Source organism: Paramisgurnus dabryanus, chromosome 20, assembly GCF_030506205.2.
Source record: "Paramisgurnus dabryanus chromosome 20, PD_genome_1.1, whole genome shotgun sequence".
In the NCBI taxonomy this organism is placed as follows: Eukaryota; Metazoa; Chordata; class Actinopteri; order Cypriniformes; family Cobitidae; genus Paramisgurnus; species Paramisgurnus dabryanus.
In genome coordinates, this window is record NC_133356.1 from 17057127 (window position 1) to 17081688 (window position 24562).

General features: G+C 37.3%; 2 protein-coding genes across 2 annotated transcripts; both read left to right on the forward strand.

Annotated features, from left to right (window-relative positions):
• Positions 1-154: 154 nt before the first annotated feature.
• On the forward strand, positions 155-10973 carry rel (v-rel avian reticuloendotheliosis viral oncogene homolog). Its single transcript, XM_065296711.2, has 10 exons — positions 155-273; positions 847-882; positions 1623-1762; positions 1907-2055; positions 2520-2611; positions 6048-6188; positions 7108-7212; positions 7566-7781; positions 8755-8898; positions 9492-10973. Exons 1-10 carry the CDS (start codon positions 267-269, stop codon positions 10271-10273), a joined length of 1812 nt encoding a protein of 603 aa, XP_065152783.1. The 5' UTR covers positions 155-266; the 3' UTR covers positions 10274-10973.
• An 8111-nt stretch (positions 10974-19084) lies between these two features.
• pdlim1 (PDZ and LIM domain 1 (elfin)) lies at positions 19085-23847 on the forward strand. The gene is made up of 7 exons (XM_065296712.1): positions 19085-19309; positions 20085-20236; positions 20907-20994; positions 21729-21913; positions 22097-22242; positions 22783-22900; positions 23167-23847. The coding sequence occupies exons 1-7, from the start codon at positions 19217-19219 to the stop codon at positions 23351-23353; spliced, it is 969 nt and encodes a 322-aa protein (XP_065152784.1). The 5' UTR covers positions 19085-19216; the 3' UTR covers positions 23354-23847.
• Positions 23848-24562: the final 715 nt, after the last annotated feature.

A 24562-nucleotide genomic window follows, 5' to 3' on the forward strand; every position in this document is an offset into this window, starting at 1 on the left:
TATTTATAGTTATTACAAGCACTTTGACATTTTTCATTTGAACCAACAAATATGCCAAATTTGAATTTGACGTAGCGTGCCGCATTCTCTTAGTTTGATTGGCTGATGGGCGTGTCTCTGCCCTGTGGGTGGGGATAGTGTATATAGTGGGGAATTCCCAGTACGCTTGTGTGTCTGTGTGAAGAATTGATACTGTGTATATCTTTTCAGCACTTTATAGCTCACACACATTCAGTAGACCTAAGAGAAGAAGGGTGATCGGAGATATGGATGGTAAGTGCCGGTATTTCATATTAATCGTGTAATAACTGTTAGTCTTAATGTCGATCTTTTTCAGGAGGGAAGGTTAATTACTATGTCATCGATTGATATCAAGCTTTATAATGTATGTTACATTAGAACACAATTGTTTTTTTAAAGGCGTATTTATCTCATTAAAGATGCTTTAAATGCAACATTATAATTGTACAGACTCAGACAATAGTTTTATTAGTCACATTACGTAGTCTCTTGTTTGTTTTTACTGTCTAATTTGTCTGTCACCGCCTACATTTTCTGCATTAACGATAAAGATTTATAAACCATACAGGCTCGTAACTTTACAAATTACAGCCTACTACAAAAATCAGTTTAAAGAATGGCAAACGTATATATTATCACCTGAAAACAAATGATTTCTTACGTTAAGATGAGTGTTCGGTAAATTATATGAGCTGCGATTATACGATGTACAATTATACCAGGAAATAAAAATGAGGAACTTTTAGCATTCATGCCTGTTCCTTGTTTTTTAATATAATCTGTGGGCGAATACTTATAAATTTAAATCTCTATGTTTTCCTATAGCGCATCTCCTCCCAATGCACAGGGACCCCCACCTACGTAAGTACAGGAAGCAACATCTTTTGACATCTTTGTTTTACATTAAGCATGTTTAGAGTTAAGCTTAGGGTGGATCATAGACTCATTAATCATCCAATTTGTTCAAACGTCAGGCGTTTCGTCCCATAGTCATCGTTTAGATTACTTCCTCTTTTGTTTAGTATGTGTGGTGTGTCTACCGTGGAGGTAGATAAGATGTGACTTCCTGTAAGTGACAGATCTCTTGAGCAGCCAGAAAGTAGTAAGTGACATTAAATGCAAACCAACCAAAAAGTAGGATTAAGCATTAAAAAAAACATATTTTGTGTTTTTTTACTGTGAAGGAATGCATAGTTGTATAGATCTCACCTGTTTGTACCAACATCCTAAGCAAGTCAAGTGTATTAATAACCACAAAGATATTGCATGACAAATGCAGCTGTGTATGCAGGTGTGCAGGGGTGATGATTATTGCATATGCTTATTGGTTTAATGGCACCTGGTTGAACTTGTAAAGAGTCTGTACTGACAGGTGCAGACTCAGAGAGCGGGAAATTATTTACCAGCAGGCTGTGTTTTGTGGTCAGGTTATGGTCAGGTTCTGTAAAAGGCAGATGCAGGTGTTTCGGGCACATTACCCTTTCTGTTGTTTTATTTTTGTAATTTTCTCAAAATGTACAAGCTTTTTCCTCTGTAGACTCGTAATCGTATCTTTGATCAAATCTCTAATACTGACATCATGTTGTTTTGCCTCTATACAGTGGGAGAGCCCTGTGTTCAGATCTTTGAGCAGCCAAAACAGAGAGGCATGCGCTTCAGGTACAAATGCGAGGGCCGTTCAGCAGGCAGCATTCCCGGAGAAAAAAGCTCTGACAATAATCGGACGTATCCCAGCATTCAGGTATAGAAATTGTTCTGACTTAGCCTGTACTGACTGTATATGGCATGGGGTATTTACTTTAAAATATACTGAATGGAGCAGTTATCTGAAGCCTATAATAAACTTGCTGAGATGTTTTACAAGCTACACTTTTCTTTCTATCAGATTCTGAATTTTTCCGGTAAAGGAAAAGTACGTGTTTCCTTGGTGACCAAAAGCGAACCATACAAACCACATCCCCATGACCTGGTGGGTAAAGACTGCAAGGATGGTTATTATGAAGCTGAATTCGGACCTGAACGCCGAGCTATTGCGTAAGTTGTTGCTTTGATAAAACGGGCACAGTGTTGCAATGCTGATATGAATAGAGGAATACAGAGAGATATATTATCTGCATATTTAGCTGTAATCTTATTTTGTACCATTTTTCTCCTAATGAAACGAAACATCGATGTTGCCCACATCAAAGCCATTCCAATCTGCTTTCCGTATTACTCCAACCCACACACACACACACACCACAGTTCTCTTCCGAAGGGCTGTCCATTCTTCATTTTTTTTAAGAAGCATGTTGTTTCAGAGTAGGAAGCCATCAGGGGATTCCCCTGTATGCAAAATGAGAGCCTTGGAGCTCCATCCTGGCCTCAATTTAAAAGAGTATGTCAGTATGGTTAGTTCGTCTAACCTCAGTCTTCCTGTTAGCTTTAGTATTTGGGATAAGTGTTTAAGATGAAGAACATATGAGCTAAACAAATCTGGTGTTTACATTTTTTTCTAGTTTCCAAAACCTGGGCATCCAGTGTGTACGGAGGAGAGAAGTGAGGGATGCAATAATGCAGAGGATTGCACGATGCATCAATCCTTTCAAAGGTGAGACCCTACCACCTGTATTTGTGTAACCCATATCATTGAGTAGCAAACACACGCGGAGCAGTGGGTAGCTATCGCTGCAGTGCCCGGCCGGGAGCACTTGGGAGAAATGGGTCGTGAGACTTGAACCGACAACTTTGGGGTTACAAACCCAACTCTATAACCATCAGGCCATGTCACTTGCCTTAAATACTATATGACACAAACTGTCCTCTCCAAATGCAATTAGAATAAGAGAAAGAATCACTTCTCTTTAGTAAGTAAAGCTGTTGCACAACTGGCTGTGGTATTGTGCAGCATATGATCAGGGGGAATTTGTTCAGGCAGGGAGGAAGGGCTTCTTTTTCTACCGTGAATATCAAGAGGAACTATAAACTATACGTTTTTGTGTAACTAATAGTTAGTTTGGTTGGAGTGTACAGGTTGGAGTGTACATGCAGACCAAAAGATTGGTCATTCTTTGCAGTCTATTGTGTGAGAAGCATTGTGTCAATTATACGTTGTATTGGGGATCCACATTTTTTAAGGAACTTCAAGTTATTTTTAAGGCACAATATGTTGAGAGTTGTCTTGCGCAACCTGAATATGAACCTGAATGTCTTTTGGCGGCACTAGCAGTCAGCCATGGATGATCTATCTTAAAGGAAAACATTACCGTTTTTCAATATTTTACTATTCTCTTACCTCAACTTAGTTTTATTCATACATACCTTTTTTTCAATGTGTGCACTTTTAATCTTTGTACAGCGCTTCTTGTATGTATTAGCATTTAGCCTAGCCCCATTCATTCCTATGGCTCCAAACAAAAGTTTTATTTTGTGCCACCATACTTACTACTCATGTAACAGTCTTTAAATAGGGAAAACATGGAAGTATTTGGTGGCTTTTAAATTTATCCCTGTTTGGAGCCATAGTAATGAATGGGGCTAGGCTAAATGCTAACACATTCACGAGGCGCTGTACAAAGATTAAAAGAGTAGGCATTGAAAAAGATAGGTATGTATTAATTCGTCTAAGTTGAGGTAAGCACATAGTTAAATATTGAAAAATTTGACGTTTTCCTTTAAGATAGATGATCCATGACTGCTAGTGCCGCCAAAAGACAATTCAGGTTGCGCAAGACAACTCTTAACATGTGCCTCAAAAATAACTTGAAGTTCATAAGAAGAACATAACACTAATGGATGTACATATGAATTGACCTCCAGTCACTATTGGAAGGTTGCTTAGTGATTCATGTGTATTTCATCTGGTTGTTTTGTTAATAGTAGGTATCACATTGTTGCATACTCCAAACTAACCAATTCACAAACTCACAGTTTGAAAGGTTATGAATTCCTATCGATTTAACCAGCTGTGTCAGTATGTAGCTTGAAACTAGTGAATTCTAAAAGTGTTGCAACAGGTCGTCCCAAAGTATGGCAGATGAATGGGAGGAATGTCAGATTGTGATCCCGAACCTGTGGTGTGTGCTGAGTTTGCTTCCTCATGCTTATTCTCCTAGTCTCTGTGGTGGTGAGCTGCAAAGGGGACTGCTTTCACTTCTGCTGTCATAACCAAATGCACATCGCTCCGTTTGACTGCCTCACAGTCCCCTTCAATTAGCTATATATTAGTCACGGTGGCTGTAGTAGCGAGTTTTGATATTTCTTTTGAAGTTCGTTCATGTGTCGAATGACCTGCCAGCGATGATCTCATTGGCGCTGACGTTATCCGGAGATAAATTTAAATGGTGACAAATTCAGCATACAACATGTCGGTAATCTATGTATATACAAGGTAATCCATTGTTATATGCAAACCGTCTCCGTGCGTGGCTGTGCAAAAGATGCAAAAAGCTGGATGGTGGGAGTTTAGTTCTGTAGGGTGCTACATTTCACAGATGGTGGGTTCAGGTGCCAAAACATAAGCGTCAGGGTTGGCGATAGTGGTGTGCCCACAAAATGGAGAATTTTCACCTGCCTGCCCCCATTTCTCTCTCTCTCACTCTGTCGCACACCCTCTGCTTTACCACCAGCCCACGCTAACCTAAATCATCATCCACCTGCTACTGTCCACTCTTGTTCCTCTTGCTCTAAACGCAGAACCACACGTACGCAAATTGACCCGACCACGCATAGGTTGCCTTTCTCACACTCCACCTCTCACTGTCTTCCACACCCACACAAGCTCGTCCCTCTTTTCTCTATGTGTATTTTCATATGTAAATCTCTCCAAAATGCTCCTCAGTGTTCACCTTCGGTCTCTCCTCATCTCCACCTTATCTTTCCTTCTTCTGGCTTGTGGTCTGGGCCGAGGTATCTCTGCACGTCAGGCCCACCCCCACTGTGCGCTGTCAGCAGTCAAACTCTTGTCACTCGAGCTATCTCTCTAAAACCCGCTGCGATATTTCCACCTGCTGTGACCTCAGAGCGCTCAAAGCTCATCATCACAACCGTGGGCGGGATTGCCGCGAGGGTGAGCAGAGACAGACTCCTGAGAGTCGAGAGTGGGCGGGGATGCGTACACTGAGAAATGTCTAAATGATCGTGGGTGGCTGTGGGTTTGGAGGTGATGCGTCATTGACATATCTGGTGATGGTGCAGAGTAAAATATGAAATTGGGCTAGGTGTTGCTTTCTTTTTTCTGACTTGGTGGTGTTTGAATTTGTCGGCTAGGTGCAAATGAACCACGGAAGTACTTGGAGTGAGCTATTTGTTAGCTTTCCTATTCGGCATGTGACCTCTCTTCTGCTATTTTGCTTATGTGTTTTACATTTTTATATGTTTTTCATATCATTTATATGTCGTTAGTTAGATTATTTGGATACTTTTTAATTTTATCTTAATGCCCAGCAAGGTCAAACCTCTAGGTCAACTATAGACCAGGCTAAATAGCCGAAATTGATTTGAAGTTGGTTAAATTAAATAATTTTTTATTATTGTTGGTATGGAAAGAAGTCTGTTAAAAATTTCACTGAATTTTGCCTTGTTTTATCATAGAAATCTGGGCTGTGGACGTCTTTTAAATGCAAAAAGGCTTGCTGGGTGGTGAAAGATGCATTTTGCCCCAGTTATGATTTAGGTTTAGTTCACTCTCATGCCTGGGTGCTCTCTGTTTTATTTTATTTTATTCCCTTTATCTCTCTTATTTGACAATCTGCTTATCTTTTTATTTTATCCACATATGCTAATAAACTGTTTTGCTTGAATGTATTCAAAATCCCAAATGCATAAATATCCTTATAAAAAGTCTCTTTTGATATTAATAAATTATATTAAGGATTAAAGATAAAGTATTCAATAACTCAGTCAGGTTGTTCTGGACCCAAGCTGCTCTGTTTTCCATACAGTAAAACTTTAAATCAACATGAGTGTATAATAAAATATTTGAGGTGATAATGTTGTTTTTTGGGCAAATAGCAGTGTTTAATTTCATGTGTATTTTATGTACACAGTTCCCCGGGAACAGCTGCTGCAAACTGAGGAGTACGACCTAAACGTGGTTCGTCTATGCTTCCAAGTTTACCTGCAAGATGAGACTGGAATGTATAACACCATGCTGCCTCCCATTGTCTCCAACCCCATCTATGACAATAGTAAGTTGCCATGAAGCCATTAAGGGCTGCACAGCCCTTAAACTGTGCACCAAACTTGACGCATTTCAGTTGTTTGAGCACCTCAACCAATGGCGTGAATTGAGGTGGTACAACCGCATGGTACAGGCAGACATTTTTTGCAACTCTACTATTACTTCTCCAGAGTTTCGGAAAAGTTTTGACTTCTATTTGAACATTATGCATTCTGAAGTCATGCTGCATCAGAGCATGAAGATGTATCTGGGAGAATGGCTTTATTTTCACTCTCTGCTCAGCTAAAGTGACAGGGCTGTCAGTAAGCCACATCACACACTACAGGAAGTGTGCATGGTCCATTTCAACACTTCCGCACGTGATGGAGGTGTAAAGCGCCAGCAAGACAGCAGCTTTTGCAAAATGTTTTTGTGTGGTTGTACGATGCTAAATCTGGGTCTCTGAGCAGATAAAAAAAGCTCCGGCCTTGACTGGGGTAACGGGTTAAAAAGTATTTCATGTGCACATGGAGGCCGTTATGCAAGTCTTTCAAGTTTCAAAAAAATTTGTACGATTACATTTTTAAAAAACAAAAAACAGACATGAAACTATGTTGGCAGATGCACCAAAGAGGGTACACAAACATGACCGACCTAAAAATATTTAATGTAGTCCATGTTGCTTCCTGTGCTAATATGGTTAAATGTGCCTTTACGAAAAATCTGACTCGCAGAAACACAGCAAAAGAGGAAGGAATAAACAGCCACTCCCTAAATCATGACAGCTTTGACTGCTAAGAAATGTGAAAGTGTTAAAGAAACTCAGATAAAGCCAAAGAATGTGAGAGATTGCTTTCTACTGATAAGTAGAGCAAATGCCTGTCTTGTTTTGAAGAAGTCGTTTTTGTGTGTTGTGAATTTTTAGATAATTCTTTTTATTTTTACAGGAGCACCAAACACAGCTGAGCTGAGAATCTGCCGAGTAAACAAGAACAGTGGCAGTGTAAAGGGAGGAGATGAGATCTTCCTCCTCTGCGATAAAGTACAAAAAGGTAAAAGATTGTCTGAAGATTGATCTTTAAGCACATTTAAGCAATTTCCACCACCTTCTCAACTGCATGCCCTCATTTTAAAACCGCGCACCTCAAATAAAATGATACAATTATGACAGAGAGCAATTTTCTGAATAGTACTTACAGCATCTTTCATAAGGGAATTGTGGATAGACCTTGAAGTAGTAATCTGAAACATATATTGGTATTTATTCATTTTTCATTCAGACATATTCCACAAATGCTTTGCTTTTTATCATCCATTCATTTTTTATTTATACACTCAACTATCCATTAGCAGTTTTTGGTCATTTAATTTCTCATTCCATCACATCACCCATCATCTTCTCTAGATGACATTGAGGTGAGGTTCTTCACTCCAACCTGGGAGGCCAAAGGTTCCTTCTCTCAGGCAGATGTACACAGGCAAGTGGCCATCGTGTTTAAGACGCCCCCTTACTTTGATACCAGCATCACAGCTCCGGTCACAGTGCGCATGCAGCTGCGACGTCCCACGGACCAGGAGGTCAGTGAGCCCATGGAGTTCAGATACCTGCCCGATGACAAAGGTAAAAGATACAGTTCCTTTCTAGACGTGTCCTACAAGCTGTATGCATTTAATTTTTTTTACATTTTTAAAAAGGAATTATAACATTGCTGTTGGGCGGGAACCCAGTATGTCCAGGACATGAAAAACACTAAAAAACAGTGTATTGTCTACATTGATGTTGCACTTCCTGTGTCATTTCATTATTATGATTTTAACAAAATCAAACTCAAATGGAGTTACTTGGTTTTTGACGAGTGATTGTCAGACACAATCTGATCTTGTTATGAACTCATAGGTTATAACGTTTTTACTCAGTTTTTTTCTCATTTGGCAAAAAAAATCTCATGTTATGTCATCAGTGCACTGGCTATTTAAGACCCTCTTCTCTGCTCCTTAAAAAGTCCTAAAAACATTATATATATAATGTTTGTTGAGTAAGAAAACACTCCATATTTAATATAAAAGTCCTATTTAAAATATTATCTTAAAATATTTAAAAGCAAGCTGAGATGGTCCAATAGTTATGAGGTTTTTCACTCAATCTAAGCAACCAAGAAGTTGCGAGGTTTAGTCACAAGCTCTTTTTAATATTTTCATTGGTTAAATTTGCAAAACCTACAGACAGATGTGTGAAGGGTGACTAATAGTAAAAAAAAATGAAATATGGAGGTTGCCACCGACAGCTGACAAATTCCTTTTATATAATTTAAGTATTTCTTTATTATTATTTTACATATACATAAGTAATTATATTTTTATATCACGTTTTTGTTAAGATCTTATCTGTTGGCCTTCCATACTTCCTATACTATTACTAGTTATGAGCCCTGACCCCAACCCATATTAAGTACACAAACCTTATATTATTTAGTATTTTGTTCTCTAAGTACACCGTAAGTGCACATAGTGCAACCGAAAATTTAGTCTTTGATCCATCTGCTATGTGTAACAAATGAAATACTTTTTAAACATTACATATATTTTTTTTGCAGATCCCTATGGCTGTCAAGAGAAGAAGCGCAAAATTGAAAGCCTGATGAAATCTTTCCCCAGCTTCTCCCAAGGAGCTATGAGCTCGATAAACAGACCAAAAGCAGTGCCTTCATCCAACATGATGAGTCACAGAATCAAAACCGGTAAGAAACCTGCCACTTTATATGGTGCAAACATCTAGCCCTTCCTTAATAATAACAGATTGTGCTTGAATACAAAATGTTCTGTATAGACGTTTCATCGGACACACATGCATTTTTTGATCGTGATTACACATCTGGACTTTAACTTCCGGTCTCTGTTTGTTTAATGGTCTGGCTAGTGATAAAACTGAACTCTGGAACAAATATCTCGTCGAATTATATATCTCGTTGATTGGTTTCTGAAAGATGAGCAGAGACGACGATCATGGATCACTGCTATGTGAACGAAGGTTTTGCAGCCTTTCTGTAGTTTTTTTTTTACATTGTATACATTAATTTTTCACAGTATGATTAGCTCAGTGTAGTTTTTGATTTGTTTTAGCTATGATTTGAACTAAGGTAATCTACTTCATGTTTATTTTGCTTGTTAGCAGAAATAAACATCTCTAAAAGGACTCTATTCTTTGTGGAAGTTTACTGGAAGTTCTGTTTGTTCCGCGAAAGCTGTTTGTTTATGTTGTTACTGCTGAAACTGCTATAAACATTATTACTATAATAACACACAATAATTTTACCATTATAACCTTTTACAGAACCACAAAATTATCGTCTGCCCAACCATGGTGTGCCGAGACAAAATCCATCTGGCTATTATAGCAAAGTCCCTCAGTCCCGCCCCATGATGCCACCTCTATCAGAAATTCCATCTCAAGAGACACTCAACCAAGCATGGACCAGCCAAGTCTTAAACAACGCCAGTAACGGGGTGACCCTACAACAGGTAAACCCAAGTCCTAATATGACCAGCACAGGGGAAAGTGGAAACAGCCTCCCCCTTTTAACCTCTTTGGATCTGGATATGGAGTTTCTTCAGAGCAATGGCCAAACAGCCAGCCAGCCTCGACAGGAGCAACCGAGCCAGCAGCTCCAGCCAGCCCAACAGGCACCCCCAAGACGAGAGCCTCTGCAGGGAATAGATGCATCCCATACTTGGTTCAATAGCTTTGGCTTCCAACAGTCTCAAAACACACAGAATGGGGCAGCGGCCACAGGCGGGTCATTGGGAGTGGGCTACAACATAGATGATGAGTTTCTGCAAAATCTAATGGGCAGCCATCAGCAAGGCCACCACTTGAAACAGGAGTCTCAAAGTCCTAGCAACATGGCTATGCTGGGTTCAGCCTGCACCATGTCCTCTGACTGTAACCAGTCCTTCACCGCTCTGCTGAACTGCCCCAACACCAATGGAAGCAGCCAGGAGGCCATGAGGCAAATGGAAACCAGTGGTCAAAGTCAGAGGGGATCACAGGGGCTCTACCCCACCAGTGGCATGGGGCAGGACAGTCACCTTGATGCTTTAAACTGGCCATACTGAGTTATACATCTGCATCTGTTCAAGATTAATGTAATATAATATCTACATGTTGACTAAGTGGCAATGTGTAAGGTTAGAGGCAACGTGAATAGGAGCATGGTTTTAATCTAGGCTCGGATTCATGTTTACTGAATGTATTTTATTTTTTTTATTTTTTTTGAAAAGCAGGTAGGCTCATTGTCCTAATATGAGACTAAGATGCTGATGATCATGTTTGAAAAGTTTGGGAAAATGTGTCCACAAATTCTCAAGAATATCAAAGTAGATGTGTTCCTTAAAGTGGGAACTTGCAGGGGTTTTTCCCCGGGTAATGGCTATGTCATTTTATACATGCTTCTTATCCAAGGTTCTCAAACATACTGTTTTCAGTCTTTCATTGCTAAACTAATATAAATGTTTTATTTTTGATTTACTCTATTGAACATACACTTGTTATGATTGTAAAACTGCTTTTATATGTCTTTATATGTTGTTAATGTTTTGTATTTTTATAAAATTTAAATGTATACTACTGAACTGCATATGTTTTGTTTCTGAGATGATTTATGGAAAAAGAAACATTTTATGTAGGTGAAACATTTTTCATTCATTTTGTTAATAGGTGTAAAAAGGCCTCAACATTTGTTTGAATTAATCAGCTATTTTATAACTGTTTCTGCTTTACATTCTAAAGTTCAGGTCAATAAAATAATAAACTCAATCTGAGTGTACATATTTCTTACATTCTTGTCACCATTCAGTTCAGTTATAATGTCCAATGTTTCTATTTTTATAACCAGTACTCTGGTTAGTGCAATGCTTATGAAATTTGCACGTGGTGCTCCTAATAATGAGAATGAAAAGTCATTCAAGCAATTTCCCAACACGCTCTTCATGAACTGAAATGTATACTGCAGTGCTGCGAGTTACTCAGTTCATTTCGAAATTATGGAATTTCTTTGTGCCTATTTCAATTTGCCATGATTTGGAAATATACCATTTTCCTTTCAGTTTCTTGTTTGATGTCATGTCAGGATTGCAGTATTGCAAAACTGATGACAGTTTCCCTTCTATTCTATTTTTTATATTATGCAAATATACTATACAAACTGAATGATATGGAGCTTGCAAACAAGCTTGAATTGATGACATTATTCTCCATTGATAATCAGTTTATCTCAGTCAATCAAATCTCTGTTCTTTTGCAGATATCTTTATAAGCCATTGCCTGTTTTACACAACCTAAAATTGATTATGTAACCTTTACGACATCTCCGAGCTCATATTGAGTTGTTTCCTATTTTGTTTCCTTGGTGTGTTGTAAGAAAAGCCGTTATCTCGAGTTTGTATTTCTGTGAGTGTAAAATGTTTTACACACAAAAAATGCCTGTAATAAATAATGATATCAGAATGACTGCCTAGTAGAAAATTTAAAATCTGTGTAAAGTCTGATATTAAATGTGTTCTTAGTTTGTCATACCACAGAAAAAATTGTTATGAACCACCAGTTAAATGAGTAAAAAGAACACTAAGTAAATAAAACAAGTTATCAAAATCTCAACTGCTGGGGGCGTGTCTGCTGTAGGAGCTGAAACCACGCCCACTCGCGGGAAAACTGTCATACAGCTACAACCTGAATTGATGATGCTCGTGTTGTGATTGTATTAGGTCTCGGTGCTCGGTGACTCAAGTGCGTCATCAAGACACCGTTTTAGATAAAATAATCAATAAATAATCCTGAACACAAAAATGTGGAAAAACGTTGCGACTCCATAATTCAGTACTACATAGTTCACAGTTTTTGTAACGTGTTTCAGCAATACATTTCTAATATTATTGAAGTTGTTTAAAAACAAAACTCTGAAATACTGATATCGGCCGATGATGCTTATTATGCTTCTTACTGAATTACGGTGAAATGCCGCTACATACAAAAGGAGGGCGCTCTCGTGCAGAAACTCAATATGGGCCGCAGAAGAAGAACCATTTACACACGCATATCCAGGGAACAGCTTAAGCATATAATTATATTGCTGTTCTTCAAAACATTTCAGGTATCTTCATGATAATAAAGAATATGTGATTATGTTTGACAAGTGTTGCTTTTTCAAATAATTTCATAAACAACTCAAACTAACAGTGGTTTAAGACTAATAAGAACTTCCTGAAAAAGCTGTGCATAATATCGGCTGTATATCAGCCAGGTATTATTAGTGTGTATTGGCATTTATCGTCCCATCCAATGACTTTACACAAGCGTTAACTTTATTTGCAACCCTGTGCAATAATAATAGGCAAATTATTTTGTTAAATAACTTCATCAGTCTACTTTAAAAACATAAGGTATCAATCTTGTCAATCTATCAAGTATCAGGCTCAGTAAAATACCATATAAGAGTTTATACGTCAAGAACGAATAATCTTATTTAAGATTTAGACAATGCTTACAATATTTCATGAAATTTTGTGGTTTATTGACAGTATGACAGAGAAGCAACAACGGCTCTCTTCCCCATAGATACGTCAATACCTGTGAACACAGGACACACTTTAAAACAGACTTCATATGGTCTTATCTGGAAGATATGCAGTTTAAAATTGTGGCTTCCTGTCTGTCTGTAGCAAACCACAATGTAGCTTCTAAACAGAAAAACAATTCTGTCTCTTGTAAGGATAATGCAAGCATAACTTTGAAGCAGGGCCGTGGGACATTGGGATTTCATTCAGTATTTTTAGTTGTTGGTAATGAGGGCAAACGTTACAGATTAATGGTTGTCTTTGATGATATCAATGGCTGGTGTTGTCATAACTACAGATTATGAGGTAATAATCGCAAAGATCTCAAGGGAAATACTGGAACAGCTATCTATCGGTGAATAAAATAATGACGTTTGTTTGCTTTACCTTCCTGGAACTAATGAAAAGGATTAAAATAAAACCACATATAGTTTAAGCACAACTAGCCTATGTAAATCATACTTCCAAGCGGAAATATAAAGAATGATGCCTGTGAAACAAGTTTTTAATTAAACTTCATATTTGAGACATTGCAACCACAATGATGAAATTGTGGCAGACATGTCTATATTTTAAACATATGACACTCTAATTTTTACTACGGCCTACGTATTTTTCCAGCATAGGCTTTTCCATAGCTATATAAGTATGTGCTTCTGTACATGACACAAATTAGATTTCTGTTTTGGATCCATGCCAGGGCCTTCGAATTTTAATCATATTATCATTACCCATCACATCTTGTTACCCACAGTCAACACTGATCTGGAGTAGAAAGAGATTCCAAAGTCTTTTGTCATTTCTGTGTCTAAATTAGTTAGAATGATACATGTTCGGTCAAAGCATTTCTGCCCTGGAACAAAGCCAGGGCAAAACACAACAAAGCCAAACTTCTCAGTTCCAGTCAAGCTCCTCCCCGGTCCTCCGTCACACACTCACAAAACACACACATACATACACAAACACACATATTTTTGCGTGATGGGAAATGAATGACACGCCTCAAAAGCGCTGCCTTCTCTTACGGTCTACTCTCCCAAGGAGAATGAGGAAGTTCAGATAGAAATATCAAATTACAGTTTGATAATATTGTGTCTGGAGATTTCACCATATGAATGTAAGAACGGTGATTCAATGACTCAACAAAAGCTTCAATGCCAGCACTTACTAGCTGACGCCAGTGAGAGGCAGTGATTTTTGCCTATATAGACAACCTATAGAAGAAAACAAAAAGTTGCTTGCTGTAAAAATGAAAATGCAACTTTCAAATTGTTGTGGTTTTATGATCATATAGAAAGAAAAGACAGGAAGCAAAAGAGTTATTTTAAATTATATTTAAATTCAACTTTAGAATAGTTATCCAAGCAAATCTACACTTTAAAACTGTGAAGTCAAAGGTATTTATTAAACAATTATGTTTAGGATGTATAAATGTCCTGAAGGGCTGTCTAATTATATAGGCTAATGCATGTTGGACTGAAATGTTTACCTCATGTGAAATGAATCTCAGACTTCAGCACAGAGGGAAAATCCCTCTAACTCTACACAGTGGGGCTGCACTCTTTCTGCCTGATGATTACCTAGGATTAGACCTTAGCTTATTTGAAGTTTTGTTGTTTTGAAAACATAAATCTCTTACTGCCGTTCCATTCTTAAAATCCTCTATGTCAACTCAGTGACCCACTTTCCCACAAATACACAAACTCTCTGTACAGTAAACAAATACAAAAGCACATTTACAGACTCTGATGTAGGCTAATTACCATTACAAACCTAATAACCAGGGACATTTGTGATGTGTCCTGTTTTATGCGTTTTAAAGAAAAATTAGACAGAATGACTTTTACAAAAAAGGGCATAATATTTATTTTATTTCTGCCAAAATGATACTGAAAACGTATCAGTGCTTGCACAGCAGCATAAAAACAGTGCAAATCTAGAAGACTAACATGGCAGGTGTTTGTTGCTGAAACATTTTAATGTTAGGTTAATGAAATAATTTGCCGAAAATCAAATTAATTATAATGCAGTTCAATACAATATCATTCCATCTATTCACTGTTATGAAATGAATCTTTCTTATAGATGATGTATGTCAGACTATCTTTCCCCACCGTCTATCTAAGCATTAAACACACATTGTACTACTACTGCTACTACTCCGGTCATACTAACTGCGTCAGACTCCGTGGGTGAGAGAGTGGGTGGGAGGGAGGGAGAGAGGTGTCGTTAACACACCGTCTGCCCCGAACTCAACAAATCCATAGCCGCTTGAGCTCACTCTCCCACTCGGCGTGACGTCATCCAACAACACGCTCTAATGCTTCACCTGTCATTTTCAACCGAGTCCCACACAATGACATCACACGACACCTTCAAGCTACGCTCATGACATAGTTATTGGTGGTTGGGGGAGGGGTAAACTATAGCAGAGGGGCTAAGTGGGTAACCAAAATTTAAACACGAAGGTAGTTTCACATACACGAACCAGTACAGTTTTAAGTCACATGCTTTAGGTTACTTCTGCTTTTTACCAGAGAGAACAGTAAAAGAGGAACAAATACGGGTCGACGTTATAGTGCCTTTAAAAAGCTTAGGGAAGTAAGAATTTTTCTCTGTCTCTGTTGTTGTCTCATGCAAACACTTTTAATTGTGAAACTCATTATTGTGAATCCTAAAAAACAACAATAAACATGAGACCAGCTCGTGTCGCGTTTTATTACCTCAGTAGCATATAGTCCCTTCATAAAATAAATAATAATAATAGTAAAGCTAATGTAAAGTTTTGATTTTGTAATCAAGTGTGTGATTATTGAAGGCAAACACATACATTGAACACATGCCGTGTGTTTGCGCCTACAGTTCACAGAGCTGTCATCACGGAAAAAATAAGCGGTGACGAAAACAACCAAACATATTTCAAAACTGCGCATGTTTCTGAACAGGATTTACTGTGACCTCTGCTGGTTGTGAGTTTGTGGATTGTATCACATTCGCCTGATTATGCACAGATGGCGCCCCCAACAGGATCTTTATATGTATTACAGGCTCATAAGGCATTCGACCTACACTGTAAAAAGTTTGATCAACTTAAAAAGAACTTTAATTGATAACATTTAAAAAGTAAAAAAATCCAACCTACATTTTATCACAAAAAAAAACTACATTTTAAATATTTCACCCCCTAAAAGAAGTGAATCTCAACCTTTTTGATTTCAAGGCCCATCATTGTCAATAACAATATTTGAATGCTCCTTACTAAACAATTTACCCAATACTGTGTTTTTTGTATACCTGGATAGATAAATGCCTCATTCACATAAAACTTACACTAAGAATGTTTAAAGATTTTCAAGCATGATTTTTAGTTGTTTTGTATTAATTTAATGTTTGCTTTACCCATTTTAATGCTGGTTATCCTGGGTCCTCCTTAAAAGTTCGCTGAGGCCCCCTAGTGGACGCTGGCACCCTATGCCTAAACTCTGTAATCACTAAACAAGTAAGACACTAGTTATAACACCAAATACCAACCATTTGCCAATTAAACACACTGAAAGAGAGAGATAGAGAATATTTGTGCTTTGGCACTGAAAAATGTACAGTTTTTGTAATGCCAATAAAGCACACTTAAATTGAAATTAAGAGGGATTGTTGGAAAGAGATCAAAAGAGATCTAAAGATAGAACTGAGTGTCTATTTACATTAAGTGGTAGAATGGTATCAGTGGTGCAGGCAGTGGAATCTTAGGATTGCAGTACTGCCTTTTAATGTGATCTCTCTGGTTGGAATCCCCCTTTTAATGACCTAGTTCTTCTCCCTTTTCATATCAAATATCATGTCGAAAAGGCATTTTATTTTTAATAAAAATTAAGAAAATTATATAAAGTTCCTAACGAGTGTTTAATAAGAATGAAAGCATTTATTGGGTAGAGTTAGGGGTCCGTGTAGGGAGGGTTTTTATTCTCCCAATATTGTGGCATCCATTTAATAATTTTAGTTAGAGTGTAAATTATATGTTAACTATTGCATCATGTTACAGTTTTTTCAATCGTATACAAGCCCTTACCCATACTTCAGATACTTTTTCAAAACACTTAACACAGACTCACACCTACAAAACACAATTAGCCAAATGGATAATTTTCTTTTTTAAAACACATTTTGTTAAATATATACTAACTATTCATTTCAAAATAGAACACATCTTTCTCTGGACACAATAACTTTACCAAAACACTGGAAATCTAACAAAATGAAATTATTTTGTTAAAAAATAACACTTGTTTTCACTTCACAAGGTACATGCAGTCAATCAAAGTACACCAGGTTTCAAAATACTGGCTATTGTTAACATTACAAAAACGGCATAGACTTTTATGTTTCAGTTTTACATGTATTTGCATGCAAAACATGCAATCAACATTTTTTTAAACTACATTTCTTGGTGGGGAACTGTATGTCCACATGAACAGCAATGTTTACATCCAAAAGCATTCCAGTAAAAAGCAAATCAGTTTTTCCCCTTTACTGTTGACTAAAGGGTACGGTATGATAGAACAGAAAAAGTTTTACAGTATTGATCTTGATCATTATTGAGGAGCTTTCTTCTTCCCCCAGAAGGTCCCTTTAGAGGGACAAAACATTCTACATATACATTACTGTATGACCTTATTGACATCTCAAGTGAGAATAGAAACAATCCATGTAAAATGCAACACTTACCAGTTGGTTTGTTGAAAGATGCATATAATGGAGGCAACCGCCTCAAATTGGGCTGCACTCTTTCATCAGCCTCTCTCAGTGAAATCAAGCCCAATTTACCCAACATAAAAGTTTTTATACTGTATCTAGGGTTTGGAATATTGTTTTTGCTATTGTGAGATGTTGTGTGTTAACATTCGTAAATACTACAAAAACAATCCATAATTTTGTTGGGAGGTATAGCTTGTCTGTTAAGAAAATGTAAGCATTGTGGAAATGTGTTCACTGACTGCATATTGTGTGAAAACGACATGAAATGTGTGAATTGTATGGCCACAAAAGACCGATGCTGTGCTAATTGTGTTTAGAGTTTTGAAAATGTGACAACTGGTAAGACAAACACTTGTTAGCGACTGAAAAAAACTGTAATGTAAAAAAATACTGACATGCAAATAGTATCTGCCAATATAAAGTATAGATAGAATCTAATTACTATTTACACTTATTGCAAAGAACTGATACTGTTACATGGAGTTACCAACATTGCTGTTTTCACCTACTTTAAGTAGCATACCGCTTAGAAAATGCTGATATTGTCACCTAGTGTAAATAGAATATATCACTATTTTTTATTTAGTGTAAACAGCATCTACAGCTATTTGTATTTAGTGTATATAGTATCTAAAGCTAGTTGCAGGCCGCTGATTAAATTCAAAGGATAGTTTACTCAAAAATGAAAACACAGTTGGCATTACCTTATTAACATCCATTGTCAATAGGGACCCCCAACTGTGTGCTACCATCATTTATCAAAATATCTTATTTTGTGTTCAACAGAATAAATAAAACTCATACAGGTTTAGAACAATGGAGGATGAGAAAATATTCCCTTTAAGTCTATAATATATATTTCGAAAATAAAATATAAAGTACAGTCTAAAAACAAACGGTGATAAATAGCACTAAAAGTGGTTCACTGGCTTGTAATCATAGGGGAACCATATTAAGTGCCATATAGCACCTATAAAGTACCTGTGTAGCATCTATATAAAACCATATTGTGCTATATAGAACCATATCTGATGCTATAGTGGTGCTATATCACCCACCAAATGGTTCTTCATAGGAGCTTTATAGGTGCTATATAGCAGTAAAAATGGTTCCCCTATGATTATGAGCTTTTAGTGCTATTAGCACTAACTTTTTTTAGAGTGTATCTTTGCATAAAAGCCTCTGCCAAATGCATAATTGTAAATCTTAAATGTATTAAGTCTTAAGCAGTCTTCACCTGTGCTGTATCCATTTTGTTGTTAAGTTTGTAGGTCAAACAAGTTTCATTGTAACTTCAAACAGGTTACATCTTGCCTGTTTGGCCTACCTTATTCCACACTCTGGGAATCTTGAGAATGCGATTTATGTAGTCCACTGCCGCTGAGCGAATGAGCCTCTCATACCAAAAATTCGCCTGGATTGGGAGTGGCACATTCCAAATCCCAGGATTTGGCTCTTCCATACATGGTAAACTTCAATATAACATGACGTAACGGTCCACCCCTAAACAAACAGGAAAAAAGCTCTTATCAGCCTAGACCTGAAATTATTCGCTCACTTTTGAGGAAGCTCCGCCCAGGTGCCGTCGCTACTAAGTAAACGCCCTATCCCGCTACAGTTACCAGAAACTGGTCTTCATACGACGGCAGTTTACAGTCTGCTAGTTCAGGATTAAGATACTTGTTTGGAAGTACAATGCCTTTACGTGTTGTTTTAGAAGGTCCTGGGCCGTGGGGATTCCGTCTGGTAGGAGGAAAAGATTTCGAGCAACCTTTGACCATCTCGAGGGTAAGAGACTCATTTAGGATCTCTTGAGATTTTGGTGGAATTTAACATCGCTTTCAAATGCATTACTCGGTCAGACGGTTTAACATACTTACTAGACCAGCTAAACTTTCACAACAGAAGTGTCACGCCTGTAGCATCCCACCGAAAAGCACATGTTGGCAACAATATCCTCGAAATTTGTGGTTTTGCGCAGACTGAACGGGGTATGACATCAAGGTACCGCGAGAGCGGGGCGAAGCGAAGGCAGAGCGTTGTATTGCTCTCGCGGTACTTTGATGCCATTCCCACAAGTCTGCGCTGGTCAAAATCGAACAGCTAGATTGAAAGTCACGAAACATGTTGACTAAAAACACATTTAAACAAAACTAGTTCTGGTAGTTCAGAATTTTTAGGAATCCACTAGATTTAATCGCTAAAGCTATAGCCCACAACATTACAAGATTCAATGGTATGTTTAGCCTGCTTGATAGTAACATGACACGCTTTAGATTTATTGCGTAACTTTGTACCTTTAACCTCGACAAGATGCCTCCTGTATCTTTTGTCAAGGAAGTAGAAGTCATCACTGACAAGTAAAAGCTGTTCCAATAGTTGTAACCGCAACATGATGCCATCTCTCATTGGTCTTTAAAAATGTGGGATAGAATTAATACTGTAAAAATTCATTTGAAATCCACAACGCATGTTTTAATGTTTTCTGACATGACAGGACTGTTTTTTTCTTGGTTTTAATGATAATGATGATCTTTGATGACAAAGGCATTACCTTTATCAGGTGACCCCTGGAAGTAAAGCAGCACAGGGCAATCTTTGCATTGGGGACATGATTCTGTCTATAGATGGAGAATCCACAGATGGTATGACTCACCTGGAAGCACAAAATAAAATCAAGGGGTGCACGGATGAAATGGTGCTTTCAGTTGACAGGTGAGACATTACCTGGTTTAAATGGGTGTGCAGTAACTTATAAAGTGTAAGAAATGTATTGGGTAAAGAATTAAGATTTAAATAAAGAATTGGGTATGAGTATGCATGCAGACTTTCAGGAAGCCATGAATAGTTTTTATTCTTAAGAATTTGGCTGCAATACTTTATTAGCCCTTGTTTGATTGGTCAATGTTTGCATCAAATTCTAACGTAAAGGGTCAGTTTCCCGGACAGGAATTAGACTAGTCCTAGACTAAAATAAATGTTAGAGCTGTCCAAACTGAAAACAACTTGCACTGACATATCTTAAAATACATCAGTGCCCTTTGTTTTGCCTCAAAATGCACAAAAGTAATGTTTTTAATAAGGCATGTTTGTTAAAACTAGTTATATTTCCTAATTAAACTAAAGCCTAGTCCTGGCCTAAACTAATCCCTGTCCTGGAAACCAGCCCAAAAAGGATTTTATTTAGAAAATGAAATCTTAGGAATTGCGAATGGCTATGTCCTCTCTAGCATTATAATGTAACTCGGCTATCACAGATAATGTTACTTTTGTGTCAGCCTTGCATTTGCAACATCAATCTTTATTCATCATAGAAAACTAAATATATAATTTTCACTTTAGTCATGTAGTAATTCAATGTATAAACTTTTGGTTTTCTATGTAGATCAGAGTCAAAAATGTGGTCTCCGCTGGTCACTGAAGAAGGAAAGACCAATCCATACAAGATGAATCTGGCAAATACAGACCCACAGGTGTGTTTTTACCTCTGTTAAACTGGGAGTTTTAAATTTACCCCAAGTTGTCACATTCAATCAGCTGTAAAGCCCCGCATAGCGCATGAGGCTATCATATATAACAGGACACTGCTGTTAAACAAATAAAGGCTCGGCATTATAGACTGCCAATATGAAGTCATTGTTTATGTCCTAACAAGCCTTTTCCATGGAGACTAGAGTTTATCAGCCAAAACCATGACGCAAGATCCACATCCTGCAGGCTTAGTTGGAAATTTAGGGTCAGAGTGTGGCTGATCATAGGAAGTGTGTGGAGTTTGACTACATAGTTTGGCCTTATAAAAGTTTCCTGACTCAAGCAGAGAAGTGTTAAGAGCGAAAGTGTACATAATAATAGCATGCAGACTGCTAATAGCGTAGTTGTTGTTAACAGTGGAAAGTTTCACAATGTCTTAAATGCTTAGTCAATGTGGTGGCAGCTCTTTCTGTCAGTTTTTCCTGTTGTTTTCATAGCTTGGTTAAAAATCTACAGCTGCAAAGTAATGATTAATTTTTAAATCGCTTGGTCCAAATAGATGTGTTTTACAACACATGCCTTAAAATGATGTTATGGGTGTCAATTGTTTCTGTAGTTGTGTTTTAAAGCTGTAATTATGGTCTTTTCCCTAAGCCCCTATTTAAAAGGTTTTTGACCTAGATGTGCAGCACCTGCATTTCTTGCTCTTCAGGTTACCTGGTCTCTCTTTCTGTAGGATGTGAAACACATAGGCTCTGCTCATAACAGGAGTGCCTTGCCATTCAGTTCGGGTGGTCCGAGAGTGGTCACCAACCTGTACAACAATCCTGCCGGCCTATACTCCAATGAAAACATTAAGACCTTTAACAGTGCAGTGGGTGATGTCAAGAACTCTGCCACCTCTAGTGAATCCAGTAAAAAGTAAGCAGGCTTTAAACATTTCATGTGAACCGTGAGATCAGTTTCCTTCTTAACAGATATAAATTGTCTTACATTTATATATTTTGCATTTGGCCGAGGCTTTTATACAAATCAATTTTAAACGTTCTTTTGATGTTAAGCGTCTTTGACTTTCGTCAGTCTAAACGTTGATCTTTTTTACAGCTTAGATGCTTCTAGTTCGGGCCAGGCAAGACCTCCATTAGCTGCAGAATCTGAGGTGTACAAAATGCTCCAGGAAAATCAAGAGACCCAAGAGCCTCCTCGCCAGTCTGCCTCTTTTAAAGTTCTGCAAGAGATCCTGGACACTGGTATATATCATATACACCACGCATGTGACACCGAATGTGTCAGTGTATTGTAAACAGTACTTGAAATCAAATTTACCTGATGGCAGATTTTTAACTTAAATAATAGCTGGGATCAGATATTTTACACCTGATGCCAAACAAGCCTCTCAAGACCTACACATGTGTGACTCCACTGTCTCTGAAACATATTTTATTGGACTGTTGTGCTTTATTTTGTTAAGGAAAGTTTTTCATACATCCTACAATTTCAAAATCTTCAAAAACATTACCTGGGTTAAACATTTTATAATAAAATAGGTTAAATGAAACCTAATTTTCAGCATGAAAAGCCCGCAATGGTGTTAAATCATAAACCGACAAATCCTGCCACATGATCTATTAAATTTACTACATGTTCTCTTATGAAAAGTGGGTTTCTGTGCACATGTTTATTTGTTATTATCAGCTGTGAATGTATTTGTAAACACATTGTACACATTTTTAAATGGCATCAGATGTTAAGGTCTTGGCATTAAACAAATCTTTGCTTTTCTGTCTCAGGTGATTCAGAAAAACCCTCTGGCTTCAGGAGTGTGAAAGCCCCCACCCCAAGAATTGGAGTCTCAGTAGGGAATACTGAAAAGCTCAGTGTTTGTGACAAATGCGGATCAGGGATTGTGTAGGTTTCTTTTTTTTATTACATAACTTTACATGATAGTTTTAGTGAAAACACTTGTAAGAATAATTATATGCAGTATTTTGCTGTTAAATGCTGCCATCTAGTGGAATATTTTGAAACTCTTAGAATCCCACAATTTTATAATGTCTTTTGTTTTTGTTTTCTTTAAAATATTACATCATGATAGGAAGGGTTATTATACTTCACTATATATTTCACTATATTGTGACTAACACCATATTGATTTTTTTAATTTGATTGTAAAGGGGAATGATGGTCAAAGTTCGAGACAGGTTTCGCCACCCAGAATGCTACGTCTGCACAGACTGCGGGATCAACCTTAAGCAGAAAGGACACTTTTTTGTTGAGGACAAGATTTACTGCGAGAAACACGCACGTGAACGTGTCACTCCTCCAGAGGGTTACGATGTCGTCACTGTCTTTCCAAAGTAGATCTTTCTTCCAGCATCGGATCAGAACTGCACATTCCCTAGTGTGGGGAAACTTAAAAGGAAATCTGTAACACTTCATATGGATAGTCTTTGACTGAGGCTGCTTTTTGCCAAAAAAAATTCATAACTCTTACATGCACAGGTAATGCATGGATTTCAGTGGACGTCAGCAACGGTTATCAGGAAATGCACCACCTGAATACAGTATGTGAATGTAGTGAGTCTATCCAGATGAGGTGCAATCGTTTATACATTCCAAATTCTTAGTCATTCCATAATATAAAGGTATAATATTATTGGTGCTGGGATATGTTAAGACCACTTATTACATTGTCATCTTTAAGTTTCTTTGAAATTGATAATTGAATGTATGTATTGTCATGGTCATATCCCTCATTTTCAAGTATGTATAGCCTACTATTTTTTTGGATCCCCTATATTTTTTATGAAAATAACTCTTTAATCTTGGCTTGAGAAATAAAAAGTTTGCATATCTTTGGGAAATTTTGTTATATTGGATATTCTTTTTACTTTAACTGTGTATTTTAGTTTTAATAGTGTCTTGGCTTTTTGAGTTTTGTTGATTTAAGCAACTATAAGTGGGTTGAGTTAAAAAAAAACTATAGGTGTGTTTGACTTCATGCTGCGCACGAAGCTCTGATAGGCGGATGTAGTCAGGGTACCGGGAGAACGATACGAGAAATCATACGGAGAAGACTAATTTCAAATCACTCTCGCGGTACTTTGATGTCATCCACCTGTACTTGCGGCGCTGCATGAAGTCGAACAACTATAATTCGCAGTTTTACCATTTTGACAAAAATTAGCATACAGAAAATAACCAAATAGCCCACAGATGGCTCAAAGAAAGTTAAAAGCAAAAGATATCACTCTGTGTACAGTTCTTTCAATTTAGCTTTTAGTGCTTTATTAGAATGTCATAACCTTTTAAACCAATTATTGAATAGTCATCAAAATAACTGTCCCAACTGTGGTATTATGGCTAATTTACAATTACATAATAATAAATTATTAAAGGAAAAATAAATTGCACACAAATTATTTTTGTAAACTCATAACAAAACAAAGAAATACGTACATAATAAATAAAAGAAATGCACTCATAAAAAACAGATGAAAATATTTTCCATTTAATTGCTTATATAAAAAATCAACGAACTTACAACAATTGTCCGATTTTAGCAAGGAA